Raw genomic sequence first — 20,050 nt, 5'->3', positions numbered from 1 at the left:
TTCGTCTTGCAGTTGTCCATATTTTTTTTAATGTTTGCTACACACGTTTTCTTGCATATGAGACGCACCAAACAAAAAAAGGAAGATGAGACGCATGTACATGGACGGCCAAGACCAGGCTTGAACCTGCCAGCATTCGTCCTCGCCGCCCTGGCTGTACTGCAAGCCGGGCACGTTGATCAGGTCATCAGGAGAACACCAAAGAAGCAGCCACTGGTGGCAGGCCATTGCACTTGAAACATTCAACAACTTTCGATGACAATTGAACAAATGTTTCAGAATGAGGAAAATATGCTTCTATCGCTAGCGCAGGCTTATTAGCATATCATTATCATGACTTCCCAAGCGAACAGCCCCCCGCTGAAGCAGCGCAGATCCTGGTTGGAATGTGGTCTGGGTCAGTTCCACGAAAAACCGCCCTTATCTCCTCTTGAGTAACGATAAGCAACACGGATCGGTTAAAGTGTTGCAAGTCTAGACTGAGCCCAAACGAATACCTAATGATCAGAATCCTATTTGCGATCTCCAAACTCCATGAAGCTGTGATAAATTTCCTAAACCTCTGGGATGATTGGTACAGGCTGACATTCATTCATTTATTAACACATATCATCATCATCGGCCTCCTTCCGTCTGTACAGACGATGGCACGCGCCCTCTTCTGGAACAGGTTCTCCGGTGGCTGTGCAGTCCGATCATATAGATACCTAATAGATAACACATATAGATACCTATATATACATAAGGACAACAAATATGCTTACAAGGATGCGAAGTCAGACAGTGTATTGGGTCCAATGGTTTTAATAACAGGTAATCAATGAGTGAGGGATTTTGTATCATAATTGAGTACATTTGGAAACAGTATACATATTCATGTACTGTACTTGTCTAGTAGCACTTATCCTGAGCTGGACACCTTGCTTCGTATTATCATCCAAGTGATTCAAGCCTTCCTTTGTGCGAACCTGATACTGAGTTAGACAGGTTACACATGGAGACTTTGCTTCACTTATCAGGCTAGTTGAATTTGATATTGTTTTTGTTTAGTTTGAAATCAGCCATGTCCTAATTGGTATTTCTTTGATCATGTCTGCTACAGCTTGGAGGCCTGCCTTTTGGAGACATAATCAAGACTTGTTAAATGGCCATTGTTGAATGACCCAATTTTCTCATTTTAGCATTATAACATACAGACCATACAGTCAGTTTTAGAATTCAAAACAGATCATCTCCCGCCTGGATGGTTGAGGTTGCCTGGTGAATCCACCTTGATCTATTATCTTGTCTAAGTGTGGAGGTTTCTCTGACAGTGACTTCAGCTTGAGGTAAAGGACAGACACATACATAAGGAATCAAGTCGGTAAACACAATCTTTTGCCCAAGGGTATGCTTGGATCTCAATTTGAGCAAATCTATCTGCAGACTGAAAAACTGCTTCAAATAAGTTTAAGGTAAATATTCAAGGTGAATAATCTAACGTTTTCCCTTTCAATCTGACGTGCTCTTGGTATCCATTTAAAAGTCAGCTTTTGGGAAAATTCTTAAATTGTTAAAATTCTTGAGACTCCATAATTAGTCGTAGCTGGTCAAAAATAACTTTGCCACAAATTTCTGTCACAAGTGATTAATAAAAGATAGATACTTTTTAATGTTTAGCATCTAATATCTCTTTCTCTTCTAGAGTAGAGTAGAGTAGAGTAGAGTAGAGTAGAGTAATTAGTTATTATTAGTTATCCCTAATTATTCTACAAAGGGATAAAAAATCATTCACTATAGGGTGGGCTTAAGCCTGAGTGTTATCCTGTTTGATGAAGATAGACACTGTTTGGTGAAGGTAGAGCCTGGAACTGTGAAACAGGACAGTCAGGCTCAGATGAGCAAATTCCTGATGTTGTTCCACCAGTGCACAAACCTAAGGTCAGAGAAAGGTCATACCATATGTGGCCATATCATATGTCTGACTAGATGACCTACATGTAGGGGACCATAGGACATTTAGGGGGAGGGCTGGTGCCTTGGGGCGGAGGGCCACAGACTAAGATAGGGGTTGGGGGAGGGCCATGAATTTTTTTTCACAATTCAAGTTTACAAGTGTTTAAGGTACTTGGTACAGTACATTCTTCCAGCAAAGTTGCCCCTCAAAACTGAGGAAATAGCATTTCATAGGGTTAAGATTTTCAAATTTTACCGGGCAGCATGACCCAAACACAATTGTTGCGCCTCTGGCAAAAAAATTGTTCCTAGGGCATCTCCCCGAAATATCAAGCTGAGACCATAATTGGGTATTTTTCAATCATAGAGATGCCATAAAACAAAGCTTTGTCTAAAATCTAAAAGCTGATGTGCAGATTGTAAGCAAAAAAAAATCTTTTCACCTACACTTCACTGATGTCACATGAAAAGCCAGCCAAAAACTAAAAAAACATGCACAACTGCCAGGATAAAACTAAACAAACAACTTTGGCAAGCAGCAATCAAACAAAAACATGGGACCCTTTTATCAGAGGTCAGTCTTTAAAAGAGAGGGAAGTCTAGTATGTTAGGCTAATCCGAAAAAAAAGAGATCACAAAAATGACCTCCAAAAGTAAGACTTTTTATCTGTCGAAAAACATTACATGTTCTGGGAAAGTAACATGATATCAGAAGAATTTATAAAGAATCAAATCATAGATACAATCAGGCAAGCACTTCTAAAATAATGACAAAGCCTCAGGCAATGATCACATCCTTTTGAAAGTTTTAACCAAATCATGGTTGTAGAGTCCAGTAGAAATTACCTTGAGGGTGTTTGTGACAATGGGCAATGGCTGTTTTTAGAAAGTTTGCAAATTATCACGTCAGCCCTTTGTTTCCCTTTTTTTTAAAGATTCTGAAACTTTATGATTTAGAGTAATGTGGAATATTTTGAACGTGTTAGAATTGTCACGCAGAACCCTGCTGGGTGAACTTGGACTAAACTCTACTTACAGCATGGTGGGAAGTACAATGGTGAGGAAGCGCGCATTGCGAATGGGTAATTAGGCTCGTTACAAGATGGCCGCCATTCAAGATGGCGGCTCATGCCGGAAACCCGAAGTGGGAGCAAGAAAACAGATCGCTATTCACCGGAATAAAGTTTAAACCTCATAAGTAATCAAAGAAATACAAACAATATGTTTTGATGTGTAACCTTAGAATAATAACGGATAGCTTTTCAACCTTATAATGGTACTGACTACTGTTCTTACATTAGGCTATGATAAGCATTAATACACCTTGTATTGTAATGCTTTAGCCCCCCTCCCCCCCAAGAAACAGTACAGAAATCATGCTCAGTTGGGATCTAATAAAACAAGTTTTGCCACTGTAGAGCTTAATTGCTGCTAATACCATCGATGGCACATGAAGCCAAGATGCACATTGTGGAATATGAATATATCAAAAGCTATACGAACTATGAATAGAAATGTAAGTATTATCAACTCAATGTGTGATACAATCGGCCTTTGTACATTTTGTAGAGCATTTGAGTAAAATTTGGCGTCACCAGGGCCTGCTTACAGTGTGTCATCTGGGAAACATCGTGGCCTTTCCTTTTGGTTCTTAAAGTATTTTCTTGCCTTGGTGCATTTATTGTTGACTATAAGGCTAAATGGTACGGAGTGGCGGCCTTGGCAGTCAGGGAATTTGATGATGGTTGCAGCTGGAAAAAAAAAATTGTTAGCATTCCATTTTGATTGGGTGGTGATATGATATATTTTTGGAGAAAATATTTTATTGATATAAACTTCAAATATATTGGAAAATGCTCATAAATGACTACTGAAGAAAATAATTAGTTCTTAAAGCAACTGGTATGTATGTGTCTGTCCCTCAATGTTGACTCTCAAACATCAGCTGTGCTGCCTAGAGAGTCAGTGTAGTGTACTGTGACATTTGACAATAAATAAATAAATAACTTCAAAGCAACTATACTGATAACATTGTCACTAAATTCAATGTACATGTATTGCCATTGCATGGTATCAAAAGATGAACTTGTAATTTCGTATATTTCAGTAGAGAATTGGGTACAACATGTGTATTGACTGTGTTTCATTGATATTACAGCATTTACTTATTTGAATTATTAGATACTCACACTTGATTGCTGCCATGATGTCCTCATCCAAGGCACCATATTTCCCAGTTCCCTTATAGCTGGATACGGCCAGCACTTCCTTCGTAAAGTATAAGTCCACAAGCTTTCTGGCATAGGCAGTAGGACTTCCCCCAGTCGTCAGCTCAGCATTGAGCAGTTGACTGGGGAAAATCACTACGCCAAGGTTCCCCGTCCCCAGGGGAACTGGTGACTGCACTGTGCTCTGAAAAATGTAATGAAACTTCAACTTTCTTTTGTATATAATTTCTTATCATCACAAGACACTGTTTGAATGAAACATAATCTAGTGTAATCGTGATGCTACAAATGACATTATTTAGGATACAAGTTATTAAGATTTTATGCAAAATGTAAAACCATTGTACAATATCTGAGTTATCTCACTCTTGCAGATTTTGATCTGCGTTCAGCCATTAGCAAAGTTAGAGTCCGTGGTCATCCTCTTGAAATAAAAAGAGGCAGGTATAGAAGACTTTGTACCTATTGCAGTATAAATGCTGTGGAAAACGAAATACACTAATTTCAAACAGTTCACTTCATGATAATGCACGAAATGAGTTGTCTATTCATACCACTAAAAATCTGTCTGAATTTCTCTAAGCTTACAGACAAAAAGACTGTTCTTCTTTTAACTACCAAAACCTCACAACTTATAGAAAAGGTGGGACATTACGTCTTCCAATGCTTACAAAAGAGAAGTCAAACCCTTCATTTGTTATAGACAATTATGTTTGTATAATCTTGTTTAGCCACTTGAAAACCTACTTTGTACCCTGTTCTTTTAGGTAAGTTATTTGCAATTAGCCTTCGCAATAAATCATCATCATTATTATTATTATTATTATCAAAGACATAATTACCAGAGGGGACTGAAGTGGATATTTCACACGCCCTTGGGTGTTGGAGATATTCATCAGGGGTGGCCGGCTGGGGAAGTTAGGTGGTGCGGGTGGAGAGAACTGCAAGGGGCGAGGTTCATGATACTGTGGATGAGCCCGGAATTGATGAGGGGTAGTGAGGGGATGACGGGTATGGATTGGCGACTCAATGGGGATGGGAGGCAGGCCAGTTTGAGGTGGGGGCAAGGGAGGATCTTCAAGAGAGGCTTCCTGCTGGAACAGTTCCTGTCCGTCTCCGGGGGCTTCAGGCTGGACGTTTCTGGGGACTCCAGGCTGGACGCGTCCGAGGACTCCAGGCTGGACGTGTCCGGGGGCTTCAGGCTGGACGTGTCTGGGGACTCCAGGCTGGACGTGTCTGGGGACTCCAGGCTGGACGTGTCCGAGGACTCCAGGCTGGACGTGTCTGGGGACTCCAGGCTGGACGTGTCTGGGGGCTTCAGGCTGGACGTGTCTGGGGACTCCAGGCTGGACGTGTCTGGGGACTCCAGGCTGGACGTGTCCGGGGGCTTCAGGCTGGACGTGTCTGGGGACTCCAGGCTGGACGTGTCTGGGGACTCCAGGCTGGACGTGTCCGAGGACTCCAGGCTGGACGTGTCCGAGGACTCCAGGCTGGACGTGTCTGGGGACTCCAGGCTGGACGTGTCTGGGGGCTTCAGGCTGGACGCGTCCGGGGGCTTCAGGCTGGACGTGTCTGGGGGCTTCAGGCTGGACGCGTCCGGGGGCTTCAGGCTGGACGCGTCCGGGGGCTTCAGGCTGGGCGTGTCCGGGGGCTTCAGACTGGGCGTCTCCGGGGACTTCAGGCTGGACGTGTCCGGGGGCTTCAGACTGGGCGTCTCCGGGGACTTCAGACTGGACGTCTCCGGGGGCTTCAGGCTGGGCATTTCCCGGGGCTTCAGGCTGGGTGTGTCCCGGGGCTTCAGGCTGGGCATCTCTGGGGGCTTCAGACTGGGTGTGTCCCGGGGCTTCAGGCTGGGCATTTCCCGGGGCTTCAGGCTGGGCGTCTCCGGGGGCTTCAGGCTGGGCATCTTTGGGGGCTTCAGGCTGGGTGTGTCCCGGGGCTTCAGGCTGGGCATTTCCCGGGGCTTCAGGCTGGGCGTCTCCGGGAGCTTCAGGCTGGGGTCCGAGGGTTTTTTCAGGTTTGTTGACTGCACCCGGGTTCTGTTGTTGGAAAATGGAATGCTTTATCACCATAGGTGAAGAACAACAACACATATATATATACTGATAGAAAGTACAAAGGAATTATCTTAATTTCATATCCCATGAAAGTCAAGTAAGATACTGTAGACTTCGCTTAATTGCATATCCCATTTGTCAGCGTATTTGGTGCAATTATCCGGCTGGTGCAAGAATGCGAAATTGCCCAGCTGGACCGGTAGTACACTGTATCATACAGGAGGTGAATAGTTTATAAACATCGGTGTGCTGTATGAGCTTGTTTGCATACATTTAGATGTAAGAAAGCTTTCGTTATGCAAACTTCCCCTCTTGTTTTGGCCTTGTTTATGTATTAAAACAGTAAATTTGAAATCCCCAGAAAAGACATATCAAGACACAGTGAGTGAAATCAGTAAGCACCAGAGAGGCCCCTGTCATTCACCGATTTAACACTTCCCAGAATTCCCGGTGACTTTTGACATTTCAGTCCCAGAATGCATTGTCTGGTCAAGAAAATGATGTAGTACAGTTTCTCTCAGTGTGCGAAAACAAGAAACATGATGGCCTGTGGACACAGGACATTCAGTTCTTTCCGAGTAGAACAGTCAGAGACGGCAGTCTGGTTCCAAACTGTGCTCAGGATAGGGTTTAAACACAACAAAGAACGAAGACGGTACACGAGACGTGAGCTAAGAGCAACAGTTGAGTGGCTACGTGTTGGCTAGTTGTCCCGAAAAATACTTTTCTCCACCAAGTCAAATTCACATCCCTACTATATTTACCTAACAACTCATTAGTTTCTATGTTTTACCGTCCTTCTACTCATTACAAGGTTTTAGCTGTTTACTCCTTTGTTTCACACGCTGAGAGAAACTGTTGCTGCCTAAAGAGAAACTGTACTATGTAATTTTCTTGACCAGACAATGTGTTCTATCTGGGACTGTAATGTCAAAGGTCACCGGGATTTCTGGGAAGTGTGTAATTGGTGAATGTTTGGACAGATTTGACTGTGTAGGGTAGATGTTACAGTGGACATGCACGGCGGAGGCCAAAAATGGGAATAGCTTAAAGTTTGTAGTGCCAACTTAAAATCCTTGAAAACCTTTATTTTCCTTGAAAATTTTGGCCCAATCTGGAGACTTTTTTGTTTAGAAAGAACAGGTAGGGTCTAAGCTTTCCTATTTTGGTCAGAATTTGTTGATTTCACCAGATAAGTTGGCGTAAGAACATATGTAAGTACTTTGGTCAGGTCTGCCCTGAGCGGATGAATACAGCCAAAATCTGGGTCAAATGTAAGGTTTGTTTACTTCCGGGACCTGTACTCGTCGTTCGAGCTGGATAAGAGCCTGTTTTCTTTGCATAGCTATCAAGTATGCCCTTGTGGCTATGTGGTGCAGAATAATTTTTGAGATTGAACTTAGGGTAAGTACTTTCACAAGGTGTTGTTTTAGTGCTTCTTATGTCTGTCTCCAATGAGAAGGTTCCACTGTAACATATGCCCTGTACACCATGGTAGTGAATTACTGCACAATGCATTGTGCTAGGTATCCAGTGGGTAGATATGGTTAGATGACTTAGATCAGTGACAGATCATTCTCCTAGTAGCAGAGCCGAACCCACGTATACATCCTTCGGGTGATTGTAGGAAGTTTTTAGGACATGAATTAAGTTCTGCCATAAAACAATGTGACAGATGATCACGTCAGCACCGCACAGCCAAAAGCGACAGCTTTGTTTGTCTACACGTCTGTAGCCCTTGCCAAGTCTCTGTATGGTTTACGACAAGATGGACGTAAAGACGCCGGTCTTTTATCATTGCAGCACCGACAACACCCCATGTCATCATTAATGCGAAATCAAATCCCAGCAAACTTAAATGCATTCACAGTAATAAGACAGTGTACAGGTAGAGACCAATTTTTATTGAGTACAACATATGCTAACTACCAAAGCATAATGCCACCAGTGGCAGGCATGCATCTCTTTATGGTGCGACCCCCATACGATCGCTATCAACGTGTCAATGGAGACCACCTTCTTTTAAACACGTTAGCAGTATTGTGCCTCTACACAGGCACTTATTGGCACATTTGCACCGTATTTGTCAATTTTAGCGCACCTTTTTGGTAAGAGGCGCATTGAGTCATACCAAAGACTTTATAGAAATAGTACATACTTCTGAAACAGTATGGACACATTCCTGACTGCCAGTGGACTAGCCCCCTACTGCAGTGATTGCACCCCAGTGTGGCCCACGGCTATGAATCGGAGATTGGCACCACCCTATACACCTTATGGTGTGGGAGGATCTTAACTTAACTTTTGGTAACTTATCAATGATGTTTGAACGAATTTAGTGCTGTTATCCGGCATTGCTGACAATGCGCCGTGCAGATATGCTGAATTGCTAACAATGGAGTAAATGGGAACCGGCTTGGGATTTGGGGATTCGGTGAAATTGAATGGAGTGTGCATTAATCAGTTGTGCAATTAAGTGGATTCTACTGTATAAGAATTGACTGCAATTTTCAATTGGATTTTTATATGAACAATTTTTTTGTTTTGTGGCATGCATTCCATGATAAACTTAAATAGAACTTACCATCAACCCTAACAGCTCTTCAGCAGAGCTGTTCATGGTGTCTTGCCTGTGCTTGGCAATGTTGATTTCCTCAGGTGTCTTTGGCTGTATGTGGTTAAAAATTTTGATCATTATACAGCTTTGAATTTGTAGTTCTGATTTCTAACTATGTCGCTGGTTCCCCCTCTAAGGTTGACTGTTTGTAAACAAGATGCGCCAAAACTTTGTTGCTTAAAACCCTTAAGCTGCCAGTCCCGACTTAATTAGGGATACAGAAATATGCCTTGTGTGCTGGACCCGGTTATAACCGGGATAGGGTAGTCCCCAGAACAAAACAGCTTTGCGTGCGTGTAGCGCGCGAAGCCGGGAAGTTAGGGGAGTTAGCGCCGCCGGGTGTTTCGCGGGTTTCGTGAGGGAGGTCAGGGGTCAAACATTTTTGATTTTTACTTGGCTAAAAGACCTGGCAGCTTAAGGTTAACAGAATTTTACATATTTATCATGCAAATGTATACAACAGACTCAGAAACAAGTCATTTAAACCAGTAAACTTGAGCATCAACTGAGAAGTTTCTAAATTCATGATTTTTTGTCCATTGTAAAAAAAAGTTTGCTCAAGACTAATCTAGTATTGCAAAATCTGGATATTCTGCTTGATTATATATTCATACCTTCTTCTTCTTCTTTGTAGTCTCCTTGCTGGCCTGAATCAAGCAACAACAACAAAAAAACACTCACTTTATCAACCAAGCTAGACCTATGTATATTCAATCACTGAAAACAAATCACTTCACTCATGAAAATGTACCATTGTCCTTAATATATTTCATACTGTCACATTTGAGTACAAACCTTGTTATTGCCCTCTGCAGAAGTAGCAGCTCGTTTTGCACCTGCAGCTTTCTATAAAGCAACAAGATACAACACTCAGTGACACTTAATCAACTAAGCTAGACCTATGTATATTCAATCACTGAAAACAAATCACCAAGCTCATGAAAATGTACCATTGTCTTTGATATATTTCATACTGTCACATTTTTGAGTACAAACCTTGTTATTGCCCTCTGCAGAAGTAGCAGCTCGTTTTGCACCTGCAGCTTTCTATAAAGCAACAAGATACAACACTCAGTGACACTTAATCAACTAAGCTAGACCTATTTATATTCAATCACTGAAAACAAATCACCAAGCTCATGCATGCATGAAAATGTACCATTGTCTTTAATATATTTCATACTGTCACATTTGAGTACAAACCTTGTTATTGCCCTCTGCAGAAGTAGCAGCTCGTTTTGCACCTGCAGCTTTCTATAAAGCAACAAGATACAACACTCAGTGACACTTAATCAACTAAGCTAGACCTATGTATATTCAATCACTGAAAACAAATCACCAAGCTCATGAAAATGTACCATTGTCTTTGATATATTTCATACTGTCACATTTTTGAGTACAAACCTTGTTATTGCCCTCTGCAGAAGTAGCAGCTCGTTTTGCACCTGCAGCGTTCTATAAAGCAACAAGATACAACACTCAGTGACACTTAATCAACTAAGCTAGACCTATGTATATTCAATCACTGAAAACAAATCACCAAGCTCATGAAAATGTACCATTGTCTTTGATATATTTCATACTGTCACATTTGAGTACAAACCTTGTTATTGCCCTCTGCAGAAGTAGCAGCTCGTTTTGCACCTGCAGCTTTCTATAAAGCAACAAGATACAACTCACTTTATCAACTAAGCTAGACCAATCAACTGGCATATTATACATGCACCATTTGTAAGGGAATGAGCATTAGAAACTTGATACGGCTAGCTGTGTGCAGGCATCTGTCTGAGCACTTTCAGTATTTTTACTGTGTAACATTTAGGAATGTGGACTGGTATCAGACTTACCCTTTTTGGTTTCTTCTTGCAATCAAGTTTCTTGTCATAAGCTAAAGCAAAGGCAGAAGCATCTGAGTAATCCCCTGAAAAAAAAAAGAATTATTTTACAAAGTATTCAGAGTATTTCAATCATTGCAGTTGTAACGCCAAAATTAATGATAACCATTTTGCAAACAACTCTTCACTACTCCGTAGAAAATATTCTGATTTACCAATAATAAGTATCTTGTGTCATTAACATTCAAGCTGTTATTTCTGATATTGAAAGAACCCACCCACACATTCAGAGGTATACATGTATATGGCCAATACATCCTCTCAAAAACACAGGAAATGCCATGATTGTACAATGTATTATTGTGTAATCATGAATATAACAAAACCATAGCGATCTACGTACATGCATAAGCACAAACCTGTAGTACTGTAAAGCACAGTGCCCTCATGCCTTCCATCAAGGTCTTCGACAACGACAGTTTCCCCTACTTTGGCGATGTCTCGCTTGGTCTTCCCAGTGGGAACAACCAGTTTTGCAGCATCACAGACGTGGCCTGTCTCCCCCCATAACACATACAGCCATTTTGGATCTGGAAGTTTAAGGAACATTGCACTGAAGTGAATTATCTCAACAAAAATGCAAAAATTACGAGGAAGCACTGTTAAGGGTACTCTACTAAATTTATAGGGCCGGTTGACAGAGGGTTGGGTTAAAATCTTTTTCTTGAGGCCTTCCCCCAGGTCAAAACAATTTTTCTAGGCCCTCCCCCCAGGTCAAAATTTTTCTCCGAGGTCCTCCCCCCAGACGACCCCCCCCCCCTTAATTTCGTACAGTCACAAAACCAGAGTCAAGTATAGAAACTATAAAGTGAGTATGGACTAACTTGAGCTTGATTTACCAATGTTCACAATTGCAACGTGAAAGGACACACATGGTCATTATAACATGATGATATAGTCTCAATGCAGGCTTGTGAACTTTCAAGACAAATAACAAAGTCAGAACTTACCCTTGTAATGAAGTCTTGCTGACATATTTACTTATGCAAGGTTCTCGAAGAAGAAGAGTCTTATGTCACAAAGCCAGGATCTCCAAAATGGGCAGTCTGCAGTTGGACATCAAAACACTGACACAAATTTCCCGCTTTTTTGGCTGAGGTAATGTGGGCCACATGTGTATTTGCATAATGTTTGACCAACCAATCCCAGATCCTAAAGGAGTGAGTCATATCCGTAAGTGTAAGTAATATGTCAAAGGGGACAACCATGTCTAATCAGAATTCAGATGGGATAGATTTTAAGACCTCAGACCATGTGCTCTAAGCCTTTTGTATTTCACTGAGTCAGACCCCAGTCTGACATTTTCTACTTCTAAGCAAACAGCATGGAGAACAGTAATTTAGATGTTTTGGAGCAAAATGATTTCTCAGAATATTGTGGTGAAGACTGGGAATGCTTGGATGAACAACGGGAATCCCTCACTAAGGCATTTTCCTGGTTTCGATCTGAGGACAACAATGCCCGTGAGTCAGGGAACAGGGTTGAAGTGGAGAAGTTGCCTCTTCATCCTGGCTCACAGTTGAGCTATGGTGAGAGTATGGTGCTGGTTATGGCATTCATATTATCTCACCACCTCACCTCAAGTGCTGTGGTAGACCTCCTTACCCTGATTGGACTACACACCCAGTACGACAGCCTGTTCTGCACGTCCAAGCACCTTTTTGACAAGTTTTTCAGTTTAAGGAACGTGACTTTTCCCGTTAAAAGACACTACTTCTGTTCAGCTTGCCTGACAGCGGTTTCCTCTGATGATGCTGTATGCAGCAAGTGCGAAGTCAACTTAAGCTCGGAACGGTCAACATTCTACTTCTTGGAAATGAGCATTGTGTCACAACTCCAAGCAATGTTTCAAAGTAAGTCTTATGATATATGTACACAATTAAATTTTTTTTGCTTTATTCAGTTTCCTTGATAATTAATTGATTCAAGTTGTATACATACTTTTTATTTCTTCCAAATTATATGTGTAGAAATGCCACATCTAACCTATAACTAGAAGTCTGTAACTTGTAAATATGGTAGTGCAAATTTGTGTATTTTTGGTTATACCCCATATCTAATTCTATATGCAATCATTGTCGTCATTTGTCCAATTTTCATGTTTTCGTAGGGAAAGACTTCCACCAAGCTATCATCAGACAGAGGCAACGAAAGAAAAAACACCCCTCAGCCATAGAAGATATAACAGATGGCTCTATCTACAACAGCATCGCAGAACTTCAGGACCAGCGCAACATTTCATTCATCATGAACACAGACGGAATCAAAGTGTTCCGGTCTTCAAACTACGGACTTTGGCCAGTTTATTTGGCGATTAACGAGTTACCATTTAGAATGCGGTAAGTGCATTTTGTTTGACCTTTTTGGTAATTAACATGAGCTGCAATGCATTTGGACAGTTTCCAACCCTTAACATTTGTGCCATATGTATAACATATACATGTCTATCATCAAGGCTTGCACCTAACCCTGCAGATTTCAGCATGAAATAAATTAAGAACAATGTACAGAATAAGTAGCATGAAAAGCTAGCAGCACTTTGATGAGCGATGAAAAATTAAAACCATAAATACAGCTTACTACAGTAGTCAAATGGCTTTGGGTAGCCAAAGTGCAAAGAACTAAGTATACAATGTAGGGTTAATTGTTGTGTACTATGTAAAGGTAAAGGTAAAGGCAGTCCAATAGTATTTTTGAGGCCAGAGGGATAGTGGGTTGTTATCTGCTACATGTATGTCTAGGGCACAGTATTGGAAGGCGCAGCCCATCCCTCTCCTTCCAACCACTTTTATCTCGAGCCTATGACAAAACAAATTCTCTTTACACTGGGTTCCTGCTGTCGCCAGTCCTGCTGTCTTGTTTCTGTTTAGGCGCAGTTTACATTACGTTTTTCCCGTCAGCGGCGAAATTTCCCGCCGTCGGGAGACCGCTGTCGCGACGTCTCTAGACACACCGCCCGGAAATCTGACAGACACCTGCGGTGCTTGCATTTCGCCATCTTGTAGAAAGTATCCGGCGTAAGCATAACAAAAGCAAGAAACAAAATTGTATGATTGTACAACGGTAGACGGCGTCTCCCCGCCCGTATTAAACTACAATGCAAAGCCTTGTCTATGTGTAGATATTCCATGCTCATCCCGCGAATCTCTCTCTATATATATATACCGGGGATCTAAGTAGACTTACAGTATGCTAATCAATGCGTGCTTTATGCTAATCGCCGAAACCCTGACTCCCGCTGACGCGAGCCCGACGTATTCTCTTTAGACGGAGTTTGAAGTTGACGGGGACTCCCGCTGTGCTGACGGGCGACGGCTTCGAAGCTGACGGGAGAAAATTTGTTGACAGCGGGACTTCGTCGACGGGAATTGTCTTTACACGGGGTTCCCGATGTCGCCAGTGGCGCTGACGCCAGTGGCGCTGACGGCAAAAGTATAATGTAAAGAGAGCCTTAGCCCTTTCATTAAACTAGGTCATGTTCTGCACCATGTGTTTCTGATCATCATCCCAGCCATCAGAACCACTAGGTCCACACCTCATAAGATGTTGAGTTCACCTAGATCCAATCAGCTATTTCCACAGTGGGATAGCCCATATCTTCAGCTTTAAATTCATACCAAAGTTCCTTGATCTACATAGATGTACTGGGCAAGTCCTGTAGATATGAAAAAGTATAAAAATTATGTAGGTCTGAGGTATTTTTCTTGCACCACGGGTAGTTGTTTACACCCATGCAACAGGGTCAAACCCAGGTTCGGCCGTGACCCGGCGAACGCCGTCTCAGAGAAGGCTGCGCAGAACCGATGCTCATAGAGCTCTGCGGTTCAACTGAAAGACAGCCACCATCTGAATAACATGTAGGAACGAGTGTAAATAATAACCTAATTTCTGGGACAACCACACAACAATGAAACAAGAACCGAACCTTTAAAACTTTTCATTTGGTGAACAACACTATGGTTCACACATGATAAAATGTCCGAAGTGAAAAGAAGTTCACTTTGGTGTTTTTATCAGCTCAAAGGGAGTTTATTGTAAGGAATGACCTACTTTCAGGGACAGCAACACAGCAATGAAACAAGAAACCATCCATTTGAAACACTTAGGTCAAGATTTGATTAAGAATAATTGAGTCAGAAACAAATCTTACTTTGCCTTTGGTATCTTAATTAGTTCAAATTAAAGAAGCCAAAAATTAAAGAGGACAAGTGTAAAAATGACCTACTTTCAGGGACAAGTCCACAGCAAGAGAAAAGAGCATTTAAACCTTTGCAAGCATGCAATTTATAAACAACACTAAGGTCAACATTTGACAGAAAAAAACGTACATAGATATTCGCATGAGAGCTCATCGGTGTACATATTGGAAAATTTCAAACTTTGATCCAGCACCAAGAGTTGGACTCACCATAAATTTTTGTTTGGACCTCCAACCTTCGTCAAATGTTCGATCCACTGCGTTGAACGCCGGGAAGTCGGAGATGTAATGACGTCAGCAGCGAATCGAAAACAGCGGGCAGACGGAATCTTCCACCGTCGCGGTTCAGGGAGGGGTGATGAGCCCTGATGTAAATCGATTCCTTCACGCCCCTCACAAACCAGTCCTATTCCTTATCCAAAATGTGCACCTTATCAAGTGTCACTGTATGTCCCGGGGACTCAATATGTAACGTTGGTTAACATAAAATTGCCATTTTCCCGATAATAGTTGATTGAAATCAATCTGGCAGAACAATAAACCATCCTTTTTTCTGTTATTCTGTTAGTATCATGTATTAACATTGCACTAATGCTATATATCTTAGATTTTCTCTCTAGTCGTGCTGACACAATAATATTTCAACCTGAAACTACCGTCCGCCGCACGCAGAATGACATTGCTCTTGGACAGGTGCAAACATTATTCCAGGAGAGAAGATTCGTCATTAATATCTTGCCACTAATTAGCTTTTACACAGCAGCTGTTGTGCCCATCTCGACTTGAAGAGAGTGCCAAGGTCATATAAACGTGACCAAAGAAAAATACAATGTTTTGATGATTGATCACACTTAGAATGCAGTTGCGATCACACTTAGAATGCAGTTGCAGGTTAGCAAAAGAGATTGCAATAAGTTGGCTTGTAAATGATTGTGTTTAGCAGGAAGCGGATGTAACATTTGTCTTATAAACCAGTGAACAACCATGCAGTGTGATTCTCCTACTAAGCCCCCAGACTCTGTCAATAAGGGACGGAGAGTTTTTGAGCTTTTCATCCATTGTTCTAAATACGTTAGTCTATTCGTTTTGCATTGCTGGCGTTAAAACTGATTTTGCATCTAGCACATATCCCTAAAATAAACCGTTTCTAAAAATGGCGAATTTAATTACCCCGCGAATTTATGTTAAACAACGTTATGCACTGGGGTGTCTGTGCTCCGAAGTTTTGAGTGAACGTGCCGTTTCCCCTATGTACATCTCTGTACACGGTCCTCTGATGTTCTGTCCTGCACAACGTATGTGGTAGATCACCCCACAATGTGCGTACTGAAAATCCTCTGCAGAGCTTCCAAGAGATTCGTGACGTAAGGCAAGACAACCAAAGCCTTATTCTGTCTCATGGAAGGCATTTGAATACTACTAAGTGTGGTCGTGGGTTTGGGTGCAGTTGCCTTTGCTCGTAACCGCCCGCTTCGGGTAACCACAGTTTAACAAGGCCTGAGTGATGTGTTCTTTCTCCGTATCTCTGTCCTGGGGGTTGGTAATAATACTGTCCACCCTGTGGAAGAGAGTCCGGATGACCCCTAGTTTTTGTTCGAGAGGATGGTTGGATTTAAAGTTTAAAAGTATTGATCCGTGTGAGTGGGTTTTCTCACGGTAGATCCTTATGTCCAACGAACCATCATCTTTCACAACTGTGAGAGTATCCAGGAAAGGCAGGGTTCTGTCCTGTTCTTCCTCTGTGATAAATTTGATGTCTGGGTCCAAACTGTTGAGATGTTCATGGAGTTCGTCAGCGTGGGCCTTCTTCAATTTAGTGTATCATCAACGTAGGGATACCACCATATATATGGTGGAGGGGGGGGGGTGGGGCAGTACTGATAGCTACAAATGTAGTTGTTCCATGAAAAGGTTGCAAACAATTGGAGAAACTGGAGAGCCCATTACTGCTCCATGAACCTGGCGGTAAATTCCATTGTAAACAAAATATGTACAGTCTAAACAAACTTTCATCAAGTTGACCACATGTGCTGGTCAAAGTGTAGACCGCTGTCCGAGGGTTGTATCTGCTTCTAGTCTCTGACAAATAATGTCCAGTGCTTTCCCTATTGGCACTGAGATAAACAAAGCTGTGACGTCATAGGAACGTAGCAATTTGTTGGCTTCTACTCTTGCGAATTAAATATGGTGTGGCAATGGTCCAACCAAAGGGGATAAAATATCCGCTAATTGTCTCGCACTAGGATATGTAATCAAGTCAATACTGCCCACAATTGGTCTAAGGGGTGTTCCGTTCTTGTGGATTTTAGGCAGTCCATAAAATTTTGGTGGAAGCTCAATAGTGGGATATATAATTTGTAGTATTTTGAGTGGTCTATCCCTTTTTCCTTTTTGATTTTTTGCAATACTTTAATCAACAGTTCCTAATGTAATCAGACGTGGGGTCTTTCTTACCGAGTTTACTGTAGGTCTTGTCGTCGCTCAGGAGTGCCTGGCATTTCTGGTGGTATTTTCAGTATGTACGGCATTAAAACCTGCTTCAAAACAACTCGGACACTAAGGCAGTTGTTAGTTTCACCCAAAGACAAGACACTGAAAGAACAAAAGTGTGGGGTGATCTACCACATACGTTGTGCAGGACAGAACATCAGAGGACCGTGTACAGAGACGTACATATAGGGGAAACGGCACGTTCACTCAAAACTAGGTTTTTGGAGCACAGACGCCCCAGTACATATACATATTGAGTCCCGGGACATACAGTGACACTTGATAAGGTGCACATTTTGGATAAGGAATAGGACTGGTTTGTGAGGGGCGTGAAGGAAGCGATTTACATCAGGGCTCATCACCCCTCCCTGAACCGCGACGGTGGAAGATTCCGTCTGCCTGCTGTTTTCGATTCGCTGCTGACGTCATTACATCTCCGACTTCCCGGCGTTCAACGCAGTGGATCGAACATTTGACGAAGGTTGGAGGTCCAAACGAAAATTTATGGTGAGTCCAACTCTTGGTGCTGGATCAAAGTTTGAAATTTTCCAATATGTACAATCGTAGATAACTGTTATCTTACTTTGTCAGATTTTTTATTCCTTTTTTTCAATGACCTACTTCTGGAAGCAGCCTTAGGGTATCAAAAAAGAGTCCAAACTTTGCAAGCATTCATTTTTAGCTATTTAATGTAATCTATATTTGAAGCAGAAATATAGTACTGTTTGAGACTTATAGAATCTCAAAGTTAGGCAAGAAGCAACGTTTTTTCAGCCTAAAAAAATCATATTGTTTTGAGGATGGCCAAGTGCACATATTTATCTGTACGTCATTTTTCTTTAAATTAATAAGTTTAAGCAACGGTCCCAAAATTGGCCTTTCTAGTTTTCCGCCACGTTAAAGTATCTAAACTTTGCAAAAACATGTCGAAATGGCCCCAAAGCTTGATTGGACTGTTGCCATGGCAACGATGTGTGTTGAGCAGAAAGAAAGCTATTTTCAGAGGTTGTGGGCCAAGAAATATCCGTGCAAAATATAAGCCAAATCGTTTTTTTACTGCGTGCACTTGTGTTTTTACAGACATTAGCTCTTAAAACCAATGTCAAAGAAAGTCAGTTTTTCAATCATTATATTCCCCTCCTAGGAGGGTATATACTGTTTTTGCTTGCCTGTTCTTCTTCTTCTTCCTCTTTCTTCTTCTTCTACCAAAAACCAAGTAGATGTGAGGTGGCAGCTCTACTAATGGTATTGCAGAAAGTTATACCTTATGTTACATGGTACGGATGTTATATTTGAGATGTAGGTACCTTTAGAAAAGGTGAATACACCTGACAATGAATTATGCTAATGAGGACCTCATTTGCATGATCTATGCAAAAACTAGTATTTCTCTTACCTTAAAAGCTGCGGATGTCATATTTGAGATATAGGTACCTTGAGGAAAGGTGAACACACCTGGCCATAAATTATGCTAATGAGGAGCTGATTTTTTCTTCTTCTTCTTCTGCCAAAAAGTAGATGTGGGTGGTAGCTCTTTATAATGATATTGCAGAAAGTTGTACGTACCTTATGTTACATGGTACGGATGTTATATTTGGAAAGGTGATTACATCTTGCCATAAAGTATGCTAATAAGGACCTGATTTGCATAATTTATGCAAAAATTTGTATTTCCCTTACCGTGAAAGCTACGGATGTCATATTTGACATGTAGGTACCTTTAGGAAATTATGCTAATGAGGACCTCATTTGCATAATTTTTCCCTTACATTTTGCAGGACACGTCGTGAGAATATGGTGATCGCTGGTCTATGGTTTGGGGAATGGAAGCCCGTTATGAGAATCTATCTCCCTCCTCTGGCAAAAAGCATCAAGGCTCTTGCAGATGGTAAGTGATTGAATGCTATGGATTATGCAATAATGTACATGGCAAAAGTAGGCTTACACAATCAATGTCATTTGCACGGTTTGAAATACTGGGTGCATTTGTGCACCCAAAATTGGAGCTAGCTGTGCACCTATTTTTTGACTGTGTGCACCAGTGTGCAGTAGATATTTATTTACCCTACAGGTACTATTGTTCCCTAGAATGCAGAATATTGAATTAATTATCAGAAACAGTAATAGAGCCTTTGTTGTACTTTGTTTTATGTATTACATGTACTTAGGAATTTTAGAAAGCAGAATCGTCTTGAATGCAAGACCTTTGTTTTATCCAGGATTTGAAGTGAGACCACCAGACACGGATCCCTTTGTGTGCCGGGCATTTCTGGTGGCCTGTTCATGCGATCTGCAGGCGAAGGCTCTGGTAATGGACATGACAGCACACAATGGGTATCATGGCTGCCCAAAGTGCCTTGAACGAGGCTCACATATTGATCGTCGGCATCAGTATCCATGTGGTGAAGGAGGTACACATGACCTGCTGAGGACACATGAAGAAACATTCGCCCATGCTACAGAGGCATACACAACAAAGAAGACGGTATGGCACTGCTTTTGAGTCTCATAGGAATTGCATGGATGTAATCAAAATGACAAAATATAGACTTTCGTTGTGAATTGCATATTTTCATACACTTCCAATGAACCCATTTAAGTTTGCAAAAAAAATTCCTGGAACATAATTG

The 20,050-nt window shown here is 41.7% G+C and overlaps 2 protein-coding genes across 3 annotated transcripts; one reads left to right on the top strand and one right to left on the bottom strand.

Moving 5' to 3' along the window:
- Positions 1 to 788: 788 nt before the first annotated feature.
- Positions 789 to 11,434, bottom strand: LOC136428582 (uncharacterized). Of its 2 annotated transcripts, XM_066418205.1 has the most exons (10): positions 11,092 to 11,434; positions 10,685 to 10,758; positions 10,441 to 10,491; positions 9,834 to 9,884; positions 9,633 to 9,683; positions 9,452 to 9,484; positions 8,805 to 8,888; positions 5,006 to 6,202; positions 4,125 to 4,347; positions 789 to 3,686 (listed from the first exon to the last, which is right to left on the bottom strand). In XM_066418205.1, exons 1-10 carry the CDS (start codon positions 11,279 to 11,281, stop codon positions 3,541 to 3,543), a joined length of 2,100 nt encoding a protein of 699 aa, XP_066274302.1. In that variant the 5' UTR covers positions 11,282 to 11,434; the 3' UTR covers positions 789 to 3,540. The 2 variants fall into 2 exon arrangements, with proteins under 2 accessions (XP_066274302.1, XP_066274303.1); XM_066418206.1 differs by lacking the exon at positions 9,633 to 9,683.
- A 755-nt stretch (positions 11,435 to 12,189) lies between these two features.
- On the top strand, positions 12,190 to 19,923 carry LOC136426976 (uncharacterized). The gene is made up of 4 exons (XM_066415695.1): positions 12,190 to 12,195; positions 12,755 to 13,071; positions 19,199 to 19,308; positions 19,640 to 19,923. The coding sequence occupies exons 1-4, from the start codon at positions 12,190 to 12,192 to the stop codon at positions 19,921 to 19,923; spliced, it is 717 nt and encodes a 238-aa protein (XP_066271792.1).
- The last annotated feature ends 127 nt before the right edge of the window (positions 19,924 to 20,050 follow it).

The sequence above is a fragment of the Branchiostoma lanceolatum genome, chromosome 2, assembly GCF_035083965.1.
Source record: "Branchiostoma lanceolatum isolate klBraLanc5 chromosome 2, klBraLanc5.hap2, whole genome shotgun sequence".
Lineage (NCBI taxonomy): Eukaryota > Metazoa > Chordata > Leptocardii > Amphioxiformes > Branchiostomatidae > Branchiostoma > Branchiostoma lanceolatum.
Note: the sequence above shows the minus strand (reverse complement) of the source record. Positions and strands in the feature narration are given on the sequence as shown.